The sequence below is a fragment of the Sturnira hondurensis genome, unplaced genomic scaffold (assembly GCF_014824575.4).
Source record: "Sturnira hondurensis isolate 20B ecotype Veracruz unplaced genomic scaffold, ASM1482457v3 Scaffold0003693, whole genome shotgun sequence".
Classification (NCBI taxonomy): domain Eukaryota; kingdom Metazoa; phylum Chordata; class Mammalia; order Chiroptera; family Phyllostomidae; genus Sturnira; species Sturnira hondurensis.
The window spans coordinates 9,815,114-9,834,043 of NW_028076324.1; the positions used below are offsets into that span (position 1 = coordinate 9,815,114).

The 18,930-nt window shown below is 53.7% G+C and overlaps 1 protein-coding gene across 2 annotated transcripts; it reads left to right on the top strand.

Annotated features, from left to right (window-relative positions):
• Positions 1–7,043: 7,043 nt before the first annotated feature.
• On the top strand, positions 7,044–17,581 carry TNFAIP8L1 (TNF alpha induced protein 8 like 1). Of its 2 annotated transcripts, none has more exons than XM_037042609.1 (2): positions 7,044–7,146; positions 15,789–17,581. In XM_037042609.1, exon 2 carries the CDS (start codon positions 15,794–15,796, stop codon positions 16,352–16,354), a length of 561 nt encoding a protein of 186 aa, XP_036898504.1. In that variant the 5' UTR covers positions 7,044–7,146; positions 15,789–15,793; the 3' UTR covers positions 16,355–17,581. The 2 variants fall into 2 exon arrangements, with proteins under 2 accessions (XP_036898504.1, XP_036898506.1); XM_037042611.1 differs by lacking the exon at positions 7,044–7,146 and adding an exon at positions 8,300–8,375.
• Positions 17,582–18,930: the final 1,349 nt, after the last annotated feature.

Sequence of the window (18,930 nt, forward strand, 5' to 3'; positions counted from 1 at the left end):
GCTGTGAACAGCTTTTACACATCTCTTCATGCAGTTGGCAGAGTATCTCTCTAAAGATTATGGCTAAAAATGGAATTGCTTGGGGCACTGGATGTGTGTGCACAGAAGTCTCAGTCCTCCTCCATCGTCTCTCCATCTGTCCCCAAAATGACAGCTCACCAGAGTTAATGCCTCAGGGCCTTTGCACACACTGTTTCCCCTGCCTGGAACACTCTTCCAGCAGTATGCACATGGTTCCCTCCTCACCACCTTTCGGGCTCTGCTCACACGTCACTTCCTCAGAGACGCCTTTCTGAGCACCCTGTTCCTCTGGCAACCGACCTCTTTTTCGATGAGAGAACTTACACCTGCCGTTTTGTTAGGCGTTCTATTCTATTATTAATTGTGTATCTTCCCTAATGGAATGTCACTTCCACGAGGGCATGGATTTTTGTCTGTTTTCTCCATAGTTGCATCCCCAGAGCCCAGAACAGTGGCTGGCACACAGTAGGCATTTAGGAAATAGCGGATGAGTGGGCCCCATGGCTGGGTGGAGCTCTCCAGGGTCCTGACACCTCCTCTCTGCCTCCTGGGTGCCACCCGGAGCTCCCCTGAGCTGAAATCAAGGCGTTAGCAGGATTGCAGTCCTGGAGGCTCCGGGGGGGGGGGGGGGGCGTTTCTCACGTTTTTCAGCTTCTTGAGAATTCCTGCACCCCCTTGGTCCACAGCCTCTTTCTCCATTTCAAAGCCAGCAAAGGCTGGTCAAGTCTCTCTCAAACGGTATCACTGAGGTTCTTGGCGTCTGTTGTTCCATCTTGTCAGACACTGGTGCTCCTGCCACAGCCTTTGTGATGGCATCGTGCTCACCCAGATAATCCAGGACCCCATCTCAAGATTTCTTACTTAACCACATCTGCAAGTCACTTCCACTGAGGTGACAGGCACACAGGTTATGGGGACTGGGACCGGGCATCTTTTGGGGGGGGAGATCATTATTCTGTCAACCACAAGGAGGTGCAGACATGAATGTATTGATTCACTCTATAAACACTTATTGAGCACCTATTGTATACTGAGCTGTTCTAGGCACTGGAGGCACAGCAGGGAACGAGGTAAACAGTAACCTGGCTTTCCTGGAGCATCTCAAGAGAGACAGACAGGGAGCACGGCCGATGAAACAGACAGTGTCTGGTGTGGACTGTCCAGGGGCATCTGCCTTGGGGGTGAAGTCCTAGAACCTGTGGCCAGCGTTGCCTGAAGTGCTGCGTGCTTCTGGTTAAGAAGTAACATGACTTCAGGGGGAGCTTGATGTGGTAGGAAATAACATCAAACTCCAGGTGCAAAGGGACTCCTCTTAAATGTCATTTCCATCTTCCTTCTAGTCTCAGCTGGGTCCTGGGGGGTCTGTAATACTTTTTCCATCTGCTAGTCCCTGTATGTGCCACAGGGCCCGTGCTCTGAAGACAGCAGTAGCTGGTGAGATTCAGATTGAATTGTATTTTCAGTCACCTTCTACCTATGGCAAGAGATGCTGATCTCTTCACCTTTGTGATTTAGAAAAGACTTTAAAAAACTAATATAGCTATTGATGTTCCAAATGTGAGCAGGTTTAGAGGAAAGTATGAAACAATTTTAGATATGTGGGAAGTGGGAAGCGTAAGAAACCAGTGGCGTAGATTTCAGAAAGGTTGCCTCTTTTACAGATGACAAACAGAGGCCCAGGTCGGGGGAGGGCTTCCCAGTGACCAGAACCCGCGGGGCGGGCTGAAGATCTTTCCCCAAGGGCTTGGGTGAAGGGAGCAGAAAGCACTCCATCATCTTCACCCTCTCACCCGCCTATGAACAGGAATCTCTTCCATTGTCCTCATCCTCAGCTGACGTGAAGGAGATTCCCTTTAAATATCTTCAGGAAACAGCATCCTAAGTGGAAAGAACAGCTCATGCAAAGGCCCTGGGGCAGGACCATGCCTAGCATATTGAATGAACATCAAGGATACCCATAAGGTCTGGAACAGGGAGCGAGGGGAAGAGGGGAGGAGGTGAGGGCAGGGAGGGGATGGGACAGGTCCTGTAGGGCCTTGTGGGGAGGACTTGGGCTTTTATGGCTAGGGAGGCGGGAGCCCTGGAGGGCTGTGGGCAGAGAAGGGGACCATACTCAACTCAGGTTCTCAGAGGCGCCCTCTAGCCACTACAGGGAGAATGAATTGAAGGGAGAGTGCAGTGGCTGAGGGGTGACAGGTCCCAGTTGTCTGTCATTTGCTGTGTGTCTCCAGGTGGTGAATTTCTTCTCTGGATTAAGTTTCTTTATCTGCCTAAGGGGGGCCTATAATAATGTCTTCCTCGAGGGGCCGAGGCAGGGACTCTGAGATAATGTATACGAGATGCTTGTTGCCCTAGATTCTGGCCGGGTGTGGGGCTGCTGAGTTATTATTTTATCGCGTCAGGGTTCAGCTAACACATCCTCCCTGAGGTGGGAGGATGAGGTCAGCAGCACCCTCTGCCCAGGCCCAGATGCAGTCATCAAGACAGAGGTGGGTGTGAGGAAAACAGAGGAAATAGATTTCCCACCTAGGCCTCATGCCTCCGAAAATTGAGGATGAGCAAACTAACTGGGAAATCACAGGCTGTACAGGGTAATCCTCAGCACACCCTGCTGCCTAGGAGCTTCCTCTTTCAGGAAGCCCTCTTGGATTGCCTGGACCCTCTGGGGACTTGCAGAAACCTGGTGGGAGAAGGGTCTTAGGGAAATAGTCAGGGACCCCAGAGAGGCTGACTGGACTGAGCTATGGGAGGGAAGGATAGTCAGAGAAGATGGCAGAAGCACTCCGAGGGTGAAGGAAAGCGCCGAACTGGACAGGGAGGACGGAGGGTGTGGGTTTGAATCCCAGCTCCAGATATGGATTTCTCCCGTTTTTCCACTAATGCCCTTTTTCCTGTTCCAGGGTCTGACCCAGGATCCCCCTTTGCTCTGAGGGTGTACTGCCCTTTGGAACTGCATGCTGTAATTTTAAATAATTTACATAATTCCTGCTTCTTGCTTTACTGGAGAATCAGCTCCATGAAGGCTTCTATCTTATGTTCCCCAATGGGTTCTCAGTGCCTGGAACAGTATTTAGTATCAAGTAAGTGTTCATTAAATATATGTGGGATTCAAGAATATGTGGGGAGGTGCCCAGGTGGGACAGGCCAGAGTCTGAATTCCTTGCTTGGGTCCCCATGAACACCTGGTGACTTTGGACAGATGATAGTAACAGTCTGAATAGTTGACCCACCCATCCCACATTACCTGGAATTCAGCAAAGCGGGACAATTAGCCCCAGTTGATGGACAGAAGGAACTGAGACTGACAAACAGATAATCACCGGGCGCAGCCGGGAACTGTGTGATTCAGGAGCTGGACTTCCTCCCTCATGCAGCTACCTCACCTGCTGAGTCTGGGAGTGCAAGGAGGGTTCTGAGGGTGGAGGGAACAGCTAATCGGAGGTGTGGCCCTGCATCCTGGAGACACTAGAACACTTTGTCAGGAGTGAGGTGGTGGGGTGGCTGCGTGGGGTGAGGGTGAGGGGCTCACCTCCCGAGGGGTTTTGCCCTCCACTCAAGAGGGGCTGGCGACAGATTGTGGGAGTTACGCCTGGGCATTCGAGTTGGGTGTTGTGGCCACCACCACAGCTGGTTCTCCAAAGCGCCTGGGCGGTGGGGAAGCCTCCAGACAAGGGATTCCCGGAAGCTCCTGGAGAAAAAGCTCCCCCTCCCTCGATCCTCCTCTGCATCACCGAGGTCCCATTGCGTAGGGACGAGCCAGAGGTCCAAAGAAGGGATCGCTTTTTCTGTGTCACACAACCCGGCAGAATGCAAGCGCTGATATTGAGGTGCAAGTGAGGCTGGCTGGGTCTAGGGTCTCAGCTGACTTGGACCCGAGACCCTTCCCCGCACACAGATCCCGCCCGCTCTGCACCCATTTCAGAGTGAGAGAGGAGAGAGAGAAGAGAAGAGGGGAGAGGAGGGGAGGGGAGGGGAGGAGAGGGGCACCGCTGGGCTGGCTGTGGGCAACGCACGCCCCCTGCTGCGCATGGCCGGAATCGGCACAGCTACTACCCCGAGACCTGGCCCTGAGTCCCGGTTCTGAGCTGAGCCTCAGAACCCCTTGTCTGTTCTTTGCTAGGCTCAGGAGCACCATCAGCCCCCTGGCCAGCTGGGGCAACCCCAAGGATATTCAGGCAACTCAGAGAACTGTATACATTACACTCAACTCAGACGGTCCCAGATTCTAATTCCACCTCTGTCACAGCCTGGCAGTGTAGCTGGGACAGGCCACTTGCTTCCTCTGAGCCTCAGTTTCATCATCTTTGAAATGAAACAGTTGTAGCTCCTGGCCAGGTTGCTTTGACATTTGGTGAGTTAATTTATATAAAGTGCTAATAGTGACTGACACATAATAGGTGCTCGATAAATATTAGCTATACTATTGCTATTATTACCAGATGTGCAACTGGGCACTTTCTAAAACAAACAAACAGAACAGTTTTACTGTGATATAATTAATATACCATTCAATTCACCCATCTAAAGTATACAATTCAGGATTTTGGTATATTCATTATTCATTTCTAAAATTGTGGTAATATTTAGCATAATGTTTACCACTTTAGCTATTTTTAAGTATACAGTTCAGTGGCATTAAATACATTCATATTGTTGTATACTTGTCACCACCATCCATCCCCAGAACTTTCTCATCTTCCCAAACTGAAACTCTGTCCCCATTAAACACTAACTCCCACCCCCTCCCCCAGCCCCTGGCTCCCACCATCTACTTCCTGTCTCTACAGATCTGACTCCTCCAGGGACCTCCTGTGAGCAGAATCGCACAGTGTCTGTCCTTTTGTGTCTGGCTTATTTCACTCAACAACGTCCTCAAGCTTCATTCATGTTGTAACGGGTGTCAGATTTTTTCTTCTTCTTAAGGCTGAATAATATTCCATTGTCTGGATGGGCCACATTGTGTTTATCCCTCATCTGTTGACGGGCACAGGTGGCTTCCGCCTTTTGACTATTGTGAATAACGCTGCCATGAACACTGAGTCCCTTAACTTCATTGGGTCGATACGTACGAGTGGAATTGCTCCGTCATGTGGTGATTCTATGATTAACTTTTTGAGGAATTGCCGAACTTTTCCAGAGAAGCTGCACTATTTTACAATCCCACCATCGATGTTCAAAGATTCTAATTTCTTCACATTCTTGTGAACATTTTATATTTTTTCTCTTGTTTGTGGACCTCTAGGCTTTATTAATCTTTTTCTTTAAAGATTTTATTTATTTTTAGAGAGGAGGAAGGGAGGGAGAAAGAGAGGGAGAGAAACATCGATCAGTTGCCCCTTGCATGCCCCCAGCTGGGGACCTGGTCCACAACCCAGGCATGTGTCCTGCTGGGTATCAAACCAGAGACCTTTTGATTTGCAGGCCAGCATTCAGTCCACTGAGCCACACCAGCCAGGGCAGCTTTATTATTCTTGTGTCACATGTGGAAGACTGAGGCTTGGAGAGATGAACACGTGTAGGCAGATACTGACAAAGCTGGGATTGAACTCACCTCAGTCACACTCCACACCTGCCACGCCCACGCAGCACTCATTGGAACAATCTGCTGCTGTTCGCTCAGTGCCAAAAACAGCTCCCTCTGCTCCATTAGCTACCCTAATCCAAAGAAGCGGTCTCCATAATTTGGGGCTCTGGGACACGAAGAGATGGATCTAGGTCTCAACCAGGGGCCATTCTGCCCCCAGGGAACCCTTGGCAATGACTGGACACATTTTTGGTTGTCATGACTTGGTGGTAGGGCTACTTTGGCACTGAGTGGGCGGAAGCCAGAGATGCTGCCGCCTGACGTACCATAGTGCAAAGGGCGCCCCCACCCCGCTCTCACAAGCAGGAATTACTGGCCCCAAATGTCAACAGTGCTAATGAAGAGAAGTCCTGGACTAAAGAGAGAGTGAGACCCAGCTGTGGCTGGGATGAGGTGGGACAAGCAGTCCTGGGTTTTGAACTGCGGCCCCACCACTTGTGCCTGCATGTCCTTAGGCAAGTCACTTCCCCTCCCTGGACCTCAGTTTCCCCCTCCACAATGAGATAAAGAGACATTTCATTTATTTGGGACTCATGAGGTCTCAGTCAGGGTTGTGTGATCTCCAAGTGCAGGACAGGACTAGGCACCCACCAAACACTTGTCTGGCCTGCTCTGGCCTCCCTCGACTGTAGCAGCAACTGGGACCCTGGGTTGGCCCTGCAGGGAGGAAACAGAAGCAGCAGAGGAGCTGGGAGCCGATCCTGGGCCCCGTTCCCAGAACTCACAGCTGCATCCTCTGGGGGGGCCCCAGCTGGCCCCATCGCCCGACCCGCTGGCGGCCAGGAGGTCCATTCCCACGGAAATTGACTGTATCTGGACTGTATCTGGACTCCCCCTGTAGGATAACCAGGGCATGTTCACCCAGCAACTGCCTCGAACTCCACCCCGAGAATTTATCAGCAACCCAGAACGACTGATCTTCAACTCTGGGTCAGATTCAGCATGTCTTGGGGTACCAGACTCTGCATTTTTAAAGGAGCTCTCAGGTGATTTTGATGTAGTTTAAGAAACAAGTTTCTACCCCAACTGCTGGTGGGTAAACTGAGTCCCAGAGGGAGGAAGGAGCCTATCCAGAACTGTATGTTGATCTGTTTTTCTTTTTGGCTCCCTCTGTCTTCCTCTCTTCCCCTGGGTCTCTCTCCGTTTTTCACTCTGTCCCCTTCCTCCCCTTTCTTCGGATGGGCCCCATCCCGCAGCACCCCCAGCATCCGGCTACTAGTGCGATTCCGGAGTAATCCCCCTGGCCGCCTGGCCCCGCCCCGAGCCCGCCCCTCTCACGGAGGTGACCTGCTCCTATTGGCTTCTTTGTACACCGCCCGCACTGCCATTGGCTGAGCCCATGCCTTTGGCCCATCCCCTCCTCCTCCAGCCTCTTCGCTGCCTCCAAGCGGGCGGGGCAGGGTGGGGCGGAGCGATGGGAGGGCGGGCAGAGCTTCCCGCCCCGCCCCTCGTGGTTATCAAGCGCGAGTGCTGCGGTTTCTTGGAGGAGGTGGCAGGGCGAAATCCGGGTGGCTGGGCCCACGACTGGCCCCAAAGAGCAGGTGAGATTGATGCTGGGGATTCCCCCATCTCGGCGCGTTTCAGGGACCATCTAGCCATCCTCTGGCTCTCCTGCTCCACCATGCCCCTGCAACCCCCCCTTCCCGGTCAATCTATTCCTTCCTGAGTTTCTCCCTTTCTCCTTTTCTCCCTTTCCCTCTGTCTCTGACACTTTCTTGCTGTATGTGTTAGGGAAGAACGGCCCCATGGGCATGGGGCATTGCTCTGGGACCAGCGAGCCCCCGCTTCCCGCCCCATGGGGACTCTGATGTACTCTGCCCCTTTCACCGTGCAGGGCGCCAGGTGCTAGAGCCAGATTCCAGAGTCGGAAGGGCATTCCAGGTGGTGGGCAGCCCTGCCAAAGGCGTGGGGGTGGAAATGAGTGTGACTTCCAGTAGGTCCAGGTTGCTGGGATATCCAAGGCCAGGCCCACCCAGACTGGCCACCTAGGAGCTCCCCAGTGGCCCAGAGCCTTGGCCTCAGTTTTGCCAGCTGTGAACTGGGACTGTCACCGCTGAGGTAATCCGCAGTTGAGCTGACCCAGCATCACCACCTCCTCTATCCTGGGGGGCCCCCTGGAGGAGGGGCAGGTGTGGACAGGCCTTCATGGTTACCTCCTGAATATATGAGCCCAGGTGAGAGCGGTGAAGGCCCCGGGGGGCTGCTGGTGGGTGAGGGCAGTTTAACTAGTGGTTGAGTTCTGTCTTGGCATTTGACAAACCTGTGTTTCCACCCACCACTCACCGTATAGTGCCTTGAACAGATGATTTGATTCTGCTAGGCTCAGTTTCCTGTCTGTATAATAAGAGGAACCCTGGGAGTGAGTGCTGCTTCCAGGTTAAATGCAGGAATGTGGGTCCTGCATGCCTCCTGGGTCTCATCTCCCGTTCTCCCTCTCGCTCGCTCACTGCTCACTCTACCTCCAGCCACACCAGCCTCCACAGTCATACGCCTGGCATAATATTGCCTCTGGGACTTTGCACAGGTTGTTTCCTCCACCATCATGCCAGGTCCATGATGTTAACTTTAAAACATAACAAGTTGCCTGGATAGGCTGGGCCAAAGGACTGCCAGGCAAGGGCTGGGCAGCTGGGTGGGGTGGAGGAGGGGCCTGCCCAGGGACGCTGTACCTATGGAAACCGGAACAAAGAGCCGTAGCCCTAGCCACACAAACACCTTGGCTGGGCTTCTTCTACTCGGCAGGCCCCGTGGCCTGGGACACTGGTGGTGGGTGAGTACCAAAAAGCTGGGGGCTCGAATCCCACTCTGTGGGGAGCGGGACAGGAGGGTCCAGTCCCTAAAAGAAGAGATTAGGCAGGAGCAGACTTGAAGCTTCATGGTGTCCCTTCCTGCTGTGTGGGGCATGTCTGAGGAATGTCCGAGGCCCAGAGCCTCAGTTTTCTCATCTGAGGCCTGGGTAGGTAAGGGGACTTCTGGTTGCTTGGGGTCTGATTAGGTGGATTTAAGAGGATTCAGTGTCCCTGTCTGTCAAATGGAGCCACAATAGTGTACCTAGGACACTATCCTCACTCATGTCTGTCTAGTTGTTGGCATGAAAACAGCCTCACTCAGAGGCAGATGCTGAATAATGGCCCATGCTGGTCTGGGTTCAGCCCCAGGTGGTGCACACGGAGAGGTGGGAGCCTGGAGCTGGCAGGACTGGTCCCGGTTCCACAGTGATCCCCCTTCTTTGCGATCCCCCTACACTCCTTCCCAGGTGGGGGCTGCCTCTGGAATCCCACTCTTCTGAGCTTTCATAAAAGGATCTCAGCCTAGTCTTTGAGATCTTCTAAGGCCTCATCCTTTAGGCCACGGTTTCCCCTTATGTCCAGTGGGGTAGTGGGAGTAGGGGAGCTTCCACCTGGGGGAGCCCCCTCCAGAGCAGTTTGTGCTGTGCTACTATGTAACCTTGGGATAACTCTGTCTTTCTTTGGGTGTCTCTTAGAGGGGAAGGAGAGAGGGAGAGAAACATCAATGTATGGTTGCTTTTCGTGCATCCCCTGCTGGGAACTGGCCTGCAACCCAGGCATGTGCCCTGACTGGAAATTGAACCATGATCCTCTGGTTCGCAGGCCCGTGCTCAGTCCACTGAGCTACATCAGCCAGAGCCCTGGGTGTCTCTTTTCCTGACTGAACAGTGGAGCCCTTGAATGGGATCTCTGGGACCTTCTGAGAGGTCATTTATTCACTCAACAAACAGATCCTGAGCACTTACTGTGAGCCAGGCTTGGGGGTTGGAAGAAATGTATTTCACCCAGAGAAATCATTGCACTTCATTATAAATGCCTGGAGATACCGGAGAGTCAGACGGATGGGAAGTTAGTGTGGTTGGTGGTTCTGAGAGGGCCTCCTGGGCGGGGCGACATTTGATTTAAGTCCTGAATGACAAGAAAGAAGCATCCATGCAGAGACCTGGGCGGGGGGCAGAGCATTCCAGGCAGCGGGCACAGACCGTGCAATGGCCCTGGGGCATGATATTGTCTGATATGTTGGAAGAACAGGGAGGAGGCTCTTGTGGTTGAAGCAGAGTGAGTGAGGGGGGGGGGAGTAAGTGAGGGGAGGGGGGGAGGGAGGAGGTGAGGGCAGGGAAGGGATGGTGGCAAGTCTTGCAGGGCCATGAGAGCCCTGAGGACTTATGTTTTTACCCAGAGGGAGGCGTGAGCATAGGTGGGATGGAACCTGACTTTGGTGCTCACATGCACCCTCTGGTGGCTGCTGAAGGGAGGACAGCCTGGGGCACCAGGGGGCTGAGACCGTGAGTAGGTGAGAACTGAGTGGAGCCAGGACTCATTTAGGGGTTGCATCCACACTCCTGCCATGTGACCCTGAAGTTTCCACTTGCTGTTGAATGTCTTTTGCTCAGCCTGAGTCGGAGTCTGCCCTGTCCTTCCCTCCGTGGCATTTGGCAGCAGTCTGCCAACATTCATGTTTGGCCCCCAAACTCTTTCTTTAGTGGAAATCTGACTACAGTTAAAAGTGTCCTGGCTCCCACTGCAGCCTGGCAGGTTGCCCGAACCTGCCCATCCATGGGGTGGCCCCCAAAGGTTCTGGGAAACCCAGTTCGATAACCGCTGGTGTTTCCCTACCCTCAGGCAAGCCCATCTCCCTCTCCCTTTGACCGTATCTGAAATGCATGCTGACTGAGCAGTGAGTGAGGGTTAGAAAGGGCTCAGTGTAGTGGGTGTCCAGTACTGGGTGAGCACAAGGACTGTGGGTCATTTGCCACCGTGGGCGGAGGCCTGGGGCCCCCTGAGGCCGTCCTGGGCCATTGCAGCAGGGTCCGGGAGAGGAGAGGCGTGGCTTCGACCTGCTGCCCGGGCCCATCAATTATTGACACCCTTTGTGTGGGGCATGAAGAATTTATGGGGTGGGGGCGGGGGCTGGGGCGGGGGCCTGTGGGCCGTGGCACGCTGAGCTGTCTCACCCCAGCTCACAAGAGCCACTCGCTGTATTTTCAGGAATTTTGCCATTATTAAAAATGACTATGAACTTAGAGTTAAACACATTATATTTGAAGCAAAGGTGTGGAATATTATTCAGCCATAAAAAGGTGTGAAGCACTGACACTCGCTGTGGCCACGGACCTGGAGACCGTGAAGCTCAGGGAGAGAAGCCAGACACAGAAGGCCACACTATGTGTGATTCCATGCATGTGAAACACCCAGAACAGGCACATCCACAGAGACAGGAAGTGGGTCAGTGGTTGCCTGGGGCTGGAAGAAGAGGGAAATGGGGGGTGACTTCCAGGGACAGTGGGAGTTGGAGTGTCCAAAATGGGCACTGGGGCAAAGGTTGGAGTCCAAAACCTGAAATGAGCTTGGCAGAGGACCAAAGTCTCAGGAGTGGACTGGGCTCCAGCATTCTGGGGAGGAATGTGGGGGCCAGGCCAGGGGTCGACAGAGCCCCTCAGTGTCTGGACACCCATTTCACAGATGGGAAAGCTGCCCCTGAGCACAGGGCTTGTCTGGGTGCACTGTGGGAGGGTATGGATGGTGGCCTCTGAGGGGTGGTGTGTGGGCCTGTGGCCCTCTTCCTGTTCCTCCAACACTCTGGGCGCAGTCCTGCCGCAGGGCCTTTGTCCAGGCTCTTCCTCTGCCCGGCTCAACCTCCTCTCAGACCTTGTCCTTTCGGTCTCAGCTCCAGGGGCTCCACCTCAGAGAAGCCCTCCCGACCACCCCAAGTCACCTGCCCGTTCCCGGCTGTCACTCCCCTGCCTGCCCTTGTGGCCCTTGTCTCCCCCCAAATTATCCTGTTTATTTCCATGTTCATTGGTTTCTGGCACCTCCTTCCAGGATGAGCAACATCTCTTAGGGGGCTGCCTTGGGAATTTGGAGGGATGCTATTTTTCTCCTGAAATAGCAGGATGTCCTGGTGTTTGAGGGCAGGGACCAGGGTGCTAGGGGTCCAGCCACACGCAGGGCAGCCCTGGGCCTCACTGCTTCCTGATGTCCCGCAAAAACACAAGCTGATGCGTGGGGTTTTTTCTGCACTGTTTTCATATTCAGTGGCTGTTCTTGGGGAAATCAAAGGGAGCTTGAGCTCCTTTTTAGTAGGATTTTATAGCTGTATGTTCACCATATGGGCAGACCTCCACTTCATCCTCAATTGTAGTGAGCTGCAGCTTTTGAGGGAAATTCTTCTTAATGAAGCGCGTCTTGAGTACCGGCCGAGTGCCTGTCCGTGTGGAAGGGACTTATAAATCTCAGGTTGTGGAATCCTTTTATTTTCTGTTTATATTACAGTTTGGACCAAGTCCTGTTTTTTAAATTTTTTAATTCATTTAACATTATAAAAACAAGGTATAAAAGATACATAGTGAGGAGCACAGAGGTGTAAGTATATACACTTAATTTTTTTTGAGAGCGAGAGAGATGGATTTGTTGTCCTACTTAGTTATGTATTCATTGGGCGATTCTTCTATGTGCCCTGAGCAGGGATCAAACACTCAGCCTTGGCGTATCTGGACGATGTGCCAACCAACTGAGCTACCCGGCCAGGGCTACACTTACTATTAATAGTAACTCTGGGCTGCTGTGGCTCAGTTGCTTGGAGAGTCATCTCATACACCAAAAAGTTGGGGGTTTGATTCCCAGTCAGGGCACATACCTAGGTTGTGTGTTTCTCTCTCCCACCCTCCCTCCCTCCCTCCCTCCCTCTGAAATCAATAAACATATTTTTAAAATATTTTCAAAAAGTAGTGCCCTGGCATTCTAGCACCCCAAAAAGAAGCCCAGTCCCCATCAGCAGTCACCCTTCTTCCCCCTCCCCCAGCCCCTGGCAACCCACTTCCTGTGTCTATTGATGTGCCTGTTCTGGACATTTCACACGAATGGAATTGCACACTGTGTGGTCTTTTGTGTCTGGTTTCTCTCACTGAGTGCCGTGGTTTCAAGGTCCATCAGTGTGGTGAGTGCCAGAGCTTCACTCCTTTTCTCCGCCTAGTAATATTCCAGTGTGTGACTGGACCACATTTTGTTTATTCATTTGTTGATGGATATGAAGCTTGCTTCCACTTCCTGGCTGTGACTCGTGCTGCTGTAAATGTGTGTGTGTGTGTGTGTGTGTGAGTTTTGGATGGATGTTTATGAGTGGGATTGTTGGGCCGTGTGGCAACTCTGAGGAGCTGCCAGAAACAGCTGCACCATTTTCCATCCCTCCTCCACCCGTGTGTTAGGGTTCCAGGTTCCCCACATCCTCACCAGCACCTGGTATGGTCTGTGTTTTTACAAGAGCCGTCCTTGGCGGGGCGAGGTGATGGATCACTATGATTTTGACTTGTATTTCATTAGAGGCCAGTGATGTGGACCATCTTTTTAGCTGCTTGCTGGCCATTTGTATACCTTCTTTGGAGAATGTTAGGTATCTTTTATTTAGATATAATTCACATAACATAAAATTCACCTTTGAAAGTGTACACTTCACTGGTTTGTAGTGTGTTCTGAGATGTACAACCACCTAACTCAATAATGTTTTATATTTGTGGGGACCCAGACTGAACAGAACAGGGAACGTTCCGGATCCCATCCCCTCTGTCCCCTCAGATGGTGGCCTTCGTCGCTATCTATTAGCTTTACTTTTAAAGTGGTGGATGGAGGTAGATGGTAGTGCCTGCGGGTCCCATTTCAGAGTGATGCTGGAGCACCCAGGCTGTTCTGTAATGAGGAGGTATGGGGTCTAGAGGGGGGATCTCCTGTGGCCGTTGCTGGTCCCCAGTGCCTGGTACCCGGCTGGCGGTTCATGAATGCTCACTGAGTAGCTGAGTGAATGCCCTGGCAGAGCCTAGATGAATCTTCAGTGGGCCTTTTTCGGTTGTAATGACAGCGGTGTTTCTGGCATTTGGGGGCAGGGGCCAGGGACACTAGCTATCTAGTCCCTTAGCCTCTGGGCAGTTCCTGGGGCGGCCCTGACACAGAAGGGCTGGCGTGGTGCAGCCTGGCCACCTCCTGGCTTGTTTGCCCTCGGTCCTGAGCAAGCACAGCAGGCAGGAAGGAAGGCCGGGGTTTATTTTGGTCCATGGTCTGCTCCCCTGGGACAGCAGTCATCCCTCTGGCTGCTTGAATGGGGGTGTTTCTGGCAGAACAATGGGTCAGGGAGGAGAGGGGGCATGCAGCTGGCCCAGGTGTGGCAGGTCTGGAGACTGGCCGGAGGGGCTAGGAGTGTGGAGGCCGGGAAAGGAGCCTGCAGCTGCCTCTGCTCCCAGCTCTTTTCCTGCTGGGCTTGGAGATGGGGGTTGCTGCTGGGGGCCCAGGCCCTTCCCAAAGTGCGTAAATAGGCTCAGCTCCCCTGAGAATCAACACGCTCAACCTCAGGACCTGCGGGGTAAAAGGACCTGCCTGGGCTCACACAGTAACCAAGACAGGCAGAAGGGGCTGGGCTCCAGGGCCCTTGGGGTCCAGGGGCCTGGGCCTCATCCCTGGACTTGGAGGAAGTTTCTCTCTGAACCTCAGTTTGCCCGTCTGTAACCTGGGGAGACTAGACCCGGGGCCTTGGGAGAGCCCTCTCATTTCCAGTGTTTGCCCACATCCTTCCCCTTACGTGTTCAACAAACACCGTGGGCCACTTGCTGTGTGCCAGGCCCTGGACTGGGAGACACAGCCCCTAAACATGCCACTGGGCCAGGGAAATGGACATGGAAACCAAGGTGCTCGAGGCCACAAAGGAGGACACCCAGGGTGCCGTGGGAGCTAGGGACACCTGGCCCAGGTTGGGACTTCTGGGAAGGCTTCCAGGAGTAGGTGATGGTAACTCTGAGACTTGAAGGATGAGTAGGAGTCTGTAGGATGAATGAGGGAGGAGGGGTCCAGGTAAAGGGAATGGGATAGAATGTTCTAGAGAAACTGGTGGTAGAGAATTCAGGAGGCATAGGTACTTGGGCCAAGTGGCGAGCCCGATGCCGCTGCTGCCCACAGAGGCCTCTACATCCAGGTTGCTGGATGCTCGGACCTTAAATGGCAGAGTCCCAGGTGGTGGTGCCCAGGGGACAGTCACAGCCTGGTGGGCATTGGGTCGGCCACGAGCTTCTGCCCTAAGGCAGAGTTCTGATCTTCCCCATTTTACAAATGAGGAAACTGAGGCACGGGGCAGTGATGTTTTTTGACCCAGCGGTCAGAGCCAGGAGTAGGCCCTGAATATTGGGGCTGGTCTTGTCATGGGGGACAGCCCCCAATCCTCTAAGACTCAAGGTGACTGGCAGGTGTCACCTGGGGAAGGTGAAGGGGTTGGAGGTGCAGAGGCATTGGGGGCAGGCAGTCACCGTCTTCTTGTGTGGCCTTGGGGGAGTGGCTTGGCCTCTGTGTGTTTTCTTCTGCACAACGGGCGACCTGCCCAGTACCTGGTGGAAGTGACAAAGTGGGCGCATGCTGCCAGCTCCGGGCTTGCCACATGGTGCTGAGTCAGTGGGGCCCCAGCTCTGGCCTGGCCTTCGTGGCCCTGAGGTCTGGTGACTGGCCCAGGGGGCAGGGACGGCTGCCCCAGTAATCCCTGTTCCCCGCCCTAACCTCTAACATGGCGGCTGAGGGTTGGGACTGCTTCCAGGGTCCGAGCTCCCACAAAGACGGGCTTTGTGGGAGCCTCTGGGCCTGAGTGGGCACCCACGTGACATTCCTGGTCTAGCCGGCCTGGGGCCACGGCAGGGGTGGATTCTGACCAGGGCCTGGGCAGCGGGTGAGGGCTGGGGGTGGGTCTGAGGCTCCCCTCATTCATTCCACAGATGTTTCTGGAGTCTCCAAGGATACAGTGGAGAAGGGATCAGGCCCGGGGCCTCTGCTGTGGCCTGGGGTGAGGCAGGCAGTGGGGAAGCAAAGCAGGGGGTGCTTGGGGTGCTGTGTGGCCTGGGGAGGTGCCTCCCCAACAGTTTGATGGTTCAGGGGTGGCTTTCTGGAGGAGGCGGTGTCCAGCCTAAGCGGAGGGATAAATCTGCAAGGAGACGCAGAAGCCTGGGGGCCAGGGCGCTGGGGGATGTCTATGAGTCCACCAGGAAAGGGGCAGGGCCTAAGGGGTTTGGGGGAATGTAAAAGAGTTCCCCGGGGAAGAGGCAAGGGCTTGGGAAGATGGTGGGAGCAAACGAAAGCGGCCTGACCAGGCAAACCCCTTGTGGTCCGGGGCCGTGGGAACTGACGCTGGGTCTTGTCTTTCCCCTGGGCAGGGCCGATGGACACCTTCAGCACCAAGAGCCTGGCTCTGCAGGCCCAGAAAAAGCTCCTGAGCAAAGTGGCCACCAAGGCGACAGTGGCCGTGTTCATCGACGACACAAGCGGCGAGGTGCTGGACGAGCTGTACCGTGCCACCAAGGAGTTCACGCGCAGCCGCAAGGAGGCCCAGAAGGTGCTCAAGAACCTGGTCAAGGTGGCCGTGAAGCTGAGCCTCCTGCTCCGCAGCGGCCAGCTGGGCGGGGAGGAGCTGGCGCTCCTTCAGCGCTTCCGCCAGAGGGCGCGCCGCCTGGCCATGATGGCCGTCAGTTTCCACCAGGTGGACTTCACCTTTGACAGGCGTGTGCTGGCCACTGCCCTCCTCGAGTGCCGGGACTTGCTTCACCAGGCCGTGGGCCCGCACCTGACCGCCAAGTCCCACGGCCGCATCAACCATGTCTTCGGCCACTTTGCCAACTGCGACTTCCTGGCCACGCTGTACGGCCCGGCCGAGCCCTACTGCTCCCACCTGCGCCGGATCTGTGACGGGCTCACCAGGATGCTGGACGAGGACAACATATGAGCGCTGTCTACAGTTTTCCTGCTGGGGGTTGGGGAGTCGTGAGGTTTTTTTATGTTTTACATGACCTCTTTTATCCCCAGTGTGATTCTAGCCAAACTCCCTGGACAGGTGACCCGACCCTTTCTGAAGATGCTAAACCGTTTACAGCAGTGGTTTTCAGGACGCACGTCACCTAACCCTGCTGGGAGAGGAGCCCAGCGTGGCAGCCAGCACAGCCCCAGGCCAGCAGCCTGCCCTGCACCTCGAGCCCACTCGGGTCCTCCTGTCCTGAGCCAGACAACCGGATGGTGCCCCTCAAACCACTGGGTGCTCTCTGAAAGCTAATGCTGCCCGCTTCATGTTGTAGCCTGGGCTTTTTAATTCCTTCACAAAGGACTCATCCTGCCCTGGCTGGTGTGGCTCAGTTGCGGGTTTGATTCCTGGTCCGGGCACACATCTAGGTTGCAGGCTCAGTTTTCTGTCTGGGGGTGCTTAGGAGAAGCAACCAATCAGTGTTTCTCTCTCACATCGGTATTTTGGTCTCCCTCTCTCTAAAAGCAACGGGAAAAACTTGAGTCATACTGAACTGGGAGAAAGGAAGTGTTATGGGATGAGCAGGGTTTCCCCCCTCATTCCTTTGTTGAAGTCCTGACCCTCAGTGACCCAGATCTGGCCGTAGGGTCGTTGCTGACGTAACTGATGAGATGAGATCACAGTGAAGCACAGTGGGCCCCTAACCCAATGTGACTGGGGCACTTATGAAAGGCAGAAGTGTGGACACGGGAGGAATGCCATAGGAAGAAAGAGGCAGAAAATTGGAGGGATCTGCTACAAACCAAGGGACCCCAGGGATCACCAGCAACCCTCAGCAGCTGGGACAGAGGCCTGGAACAGCCCCCAGAAGGAACAGGCCTGGCTGGCACCTTGGTCTCAAGACTTCTGGCCTCCGTCACTGAGAGGGAGCAAAGCTCATTTCGGCTGCCCACCCCAGGGAGCAAGCACAGGGAGCCATGGGTAGGGTTGCAGTGGGTGCTGGTGTATGGGTGAGGACACCTCAATGTACCCAGAACCCTAGTTCTGACTCCCACGTGGGCAGGGACAGAGTGTGCCCCACGTACAGAGGACGCGAAGGTAAAGCCATCTGAGATGCAGGCAGTGTTTTCAACAATCGCTTCGTGTTTGGAAAACAAATACACTGACAAACACTTTTCAGACCTCAGAAGGCAAAGCTCACCAAATTGTGGCTTTGGGGACACCCAAAAGATACAGTGATTCTCCACTCGGGCTGTGGACGGACATGTGGGGTGGGGCAGTGTATTTGCAGGTTTTGTCAGAAGGGGGCAATGGTTGCGGGGCAAAGGGCAGCGGGTCCATTTGGGTCAGGTTTGGGAAGGTTTTTCCCGGGTGCCCAAGTGGGAGGAGGAATGATGTCCAGTGACCGTTTAACAGAACTGGGTCTGGTCCGTTCAGGGTGAGGGTTGCAAACAGGAGGCCTACAGACCTTATTAGGCTAGAATATGGGTTTGCTTGCCATCCCATCCAGGGTTTGAGCCAAATGGAATCATCTGACAACACAAAAGTGGAGAACTGCACATACCAATCTGGATTTGGAATTTCTCTCAGCAACTCGGCTAAGCCTGCATTGCCTGCTGGTGAAGCTGCATAGAGGTTGCCCCCCTCTGCTTTGTTACAGTCCCCACCACTCCCTTTTGCCTCTCCCAGCCTGTTGTGCTAGTTGATAAGATCGTGACCTCAGATTCAAGTTAGCCTTTCTGTGGTTCAAGGAAGCAGAAACCATTCTGCTTCCTTAAGCCAAAGCCATCCACCTGAGAGCCAGCCATTCCCTCCTCCCACTCCGCCATTTTAAGGCCAACTTTCCCTCCTATCTGTCCAGTCCCAAGACAGCTCTTCATATTTGAGAGTAAAGGTGCATTTTGAGTATCCCAAGAAGCCCTAGATGAATTTTCCCCCCAGATTTTATTTATTTACTTTTAGAGAGGGGAAGGGAGGGAGAGAGGGAGAGAAACATTGATTGGTTGCCTCTTGCATGCCCTCAACTGGGGATCTGCCCCACCACACAGGCCTGTGCCCTGGCTGGGATTCAAACCAATGACCTTTAGGTTTTCAAGACAATGGCCAACCCACTGAGCCGAACCAGTCAGGGCCCAGATGAAATTCTTTGCCCTGGGTTCTGCTGACTGAATTGATCAATATGCATAATAATGCTTTTTCTTGTTCCTTGCTGGGTTGTTCAGCCTCTTGACTCTTCATAAATTTGGGATTTAATTTCGGAAAGCCAAACAGCACTGCAGAAAATTTTAAATAAAAGCACATGTCTTCCACTGGCAGTATGTGAAAATGGCTTGAATTGCTTGGTGCTGAGTTTTCTCCTCTTGGGGGTTTTGCCTTTTAAAAAACAATTTGAAAAATTTCGATTACAGTTGACATACAATGTTATATTACTTTCAGGTGCACTGCACAGTGGCTAGAGATCTATGTGACTTAGGAAGTGATCACTCTGAGAAGTCCAGTGCCCACCTGGCACCACCCCTGGTCGTCACAGTGTTACGGCCGTATTCCCTGAGCTGCATTTTAGA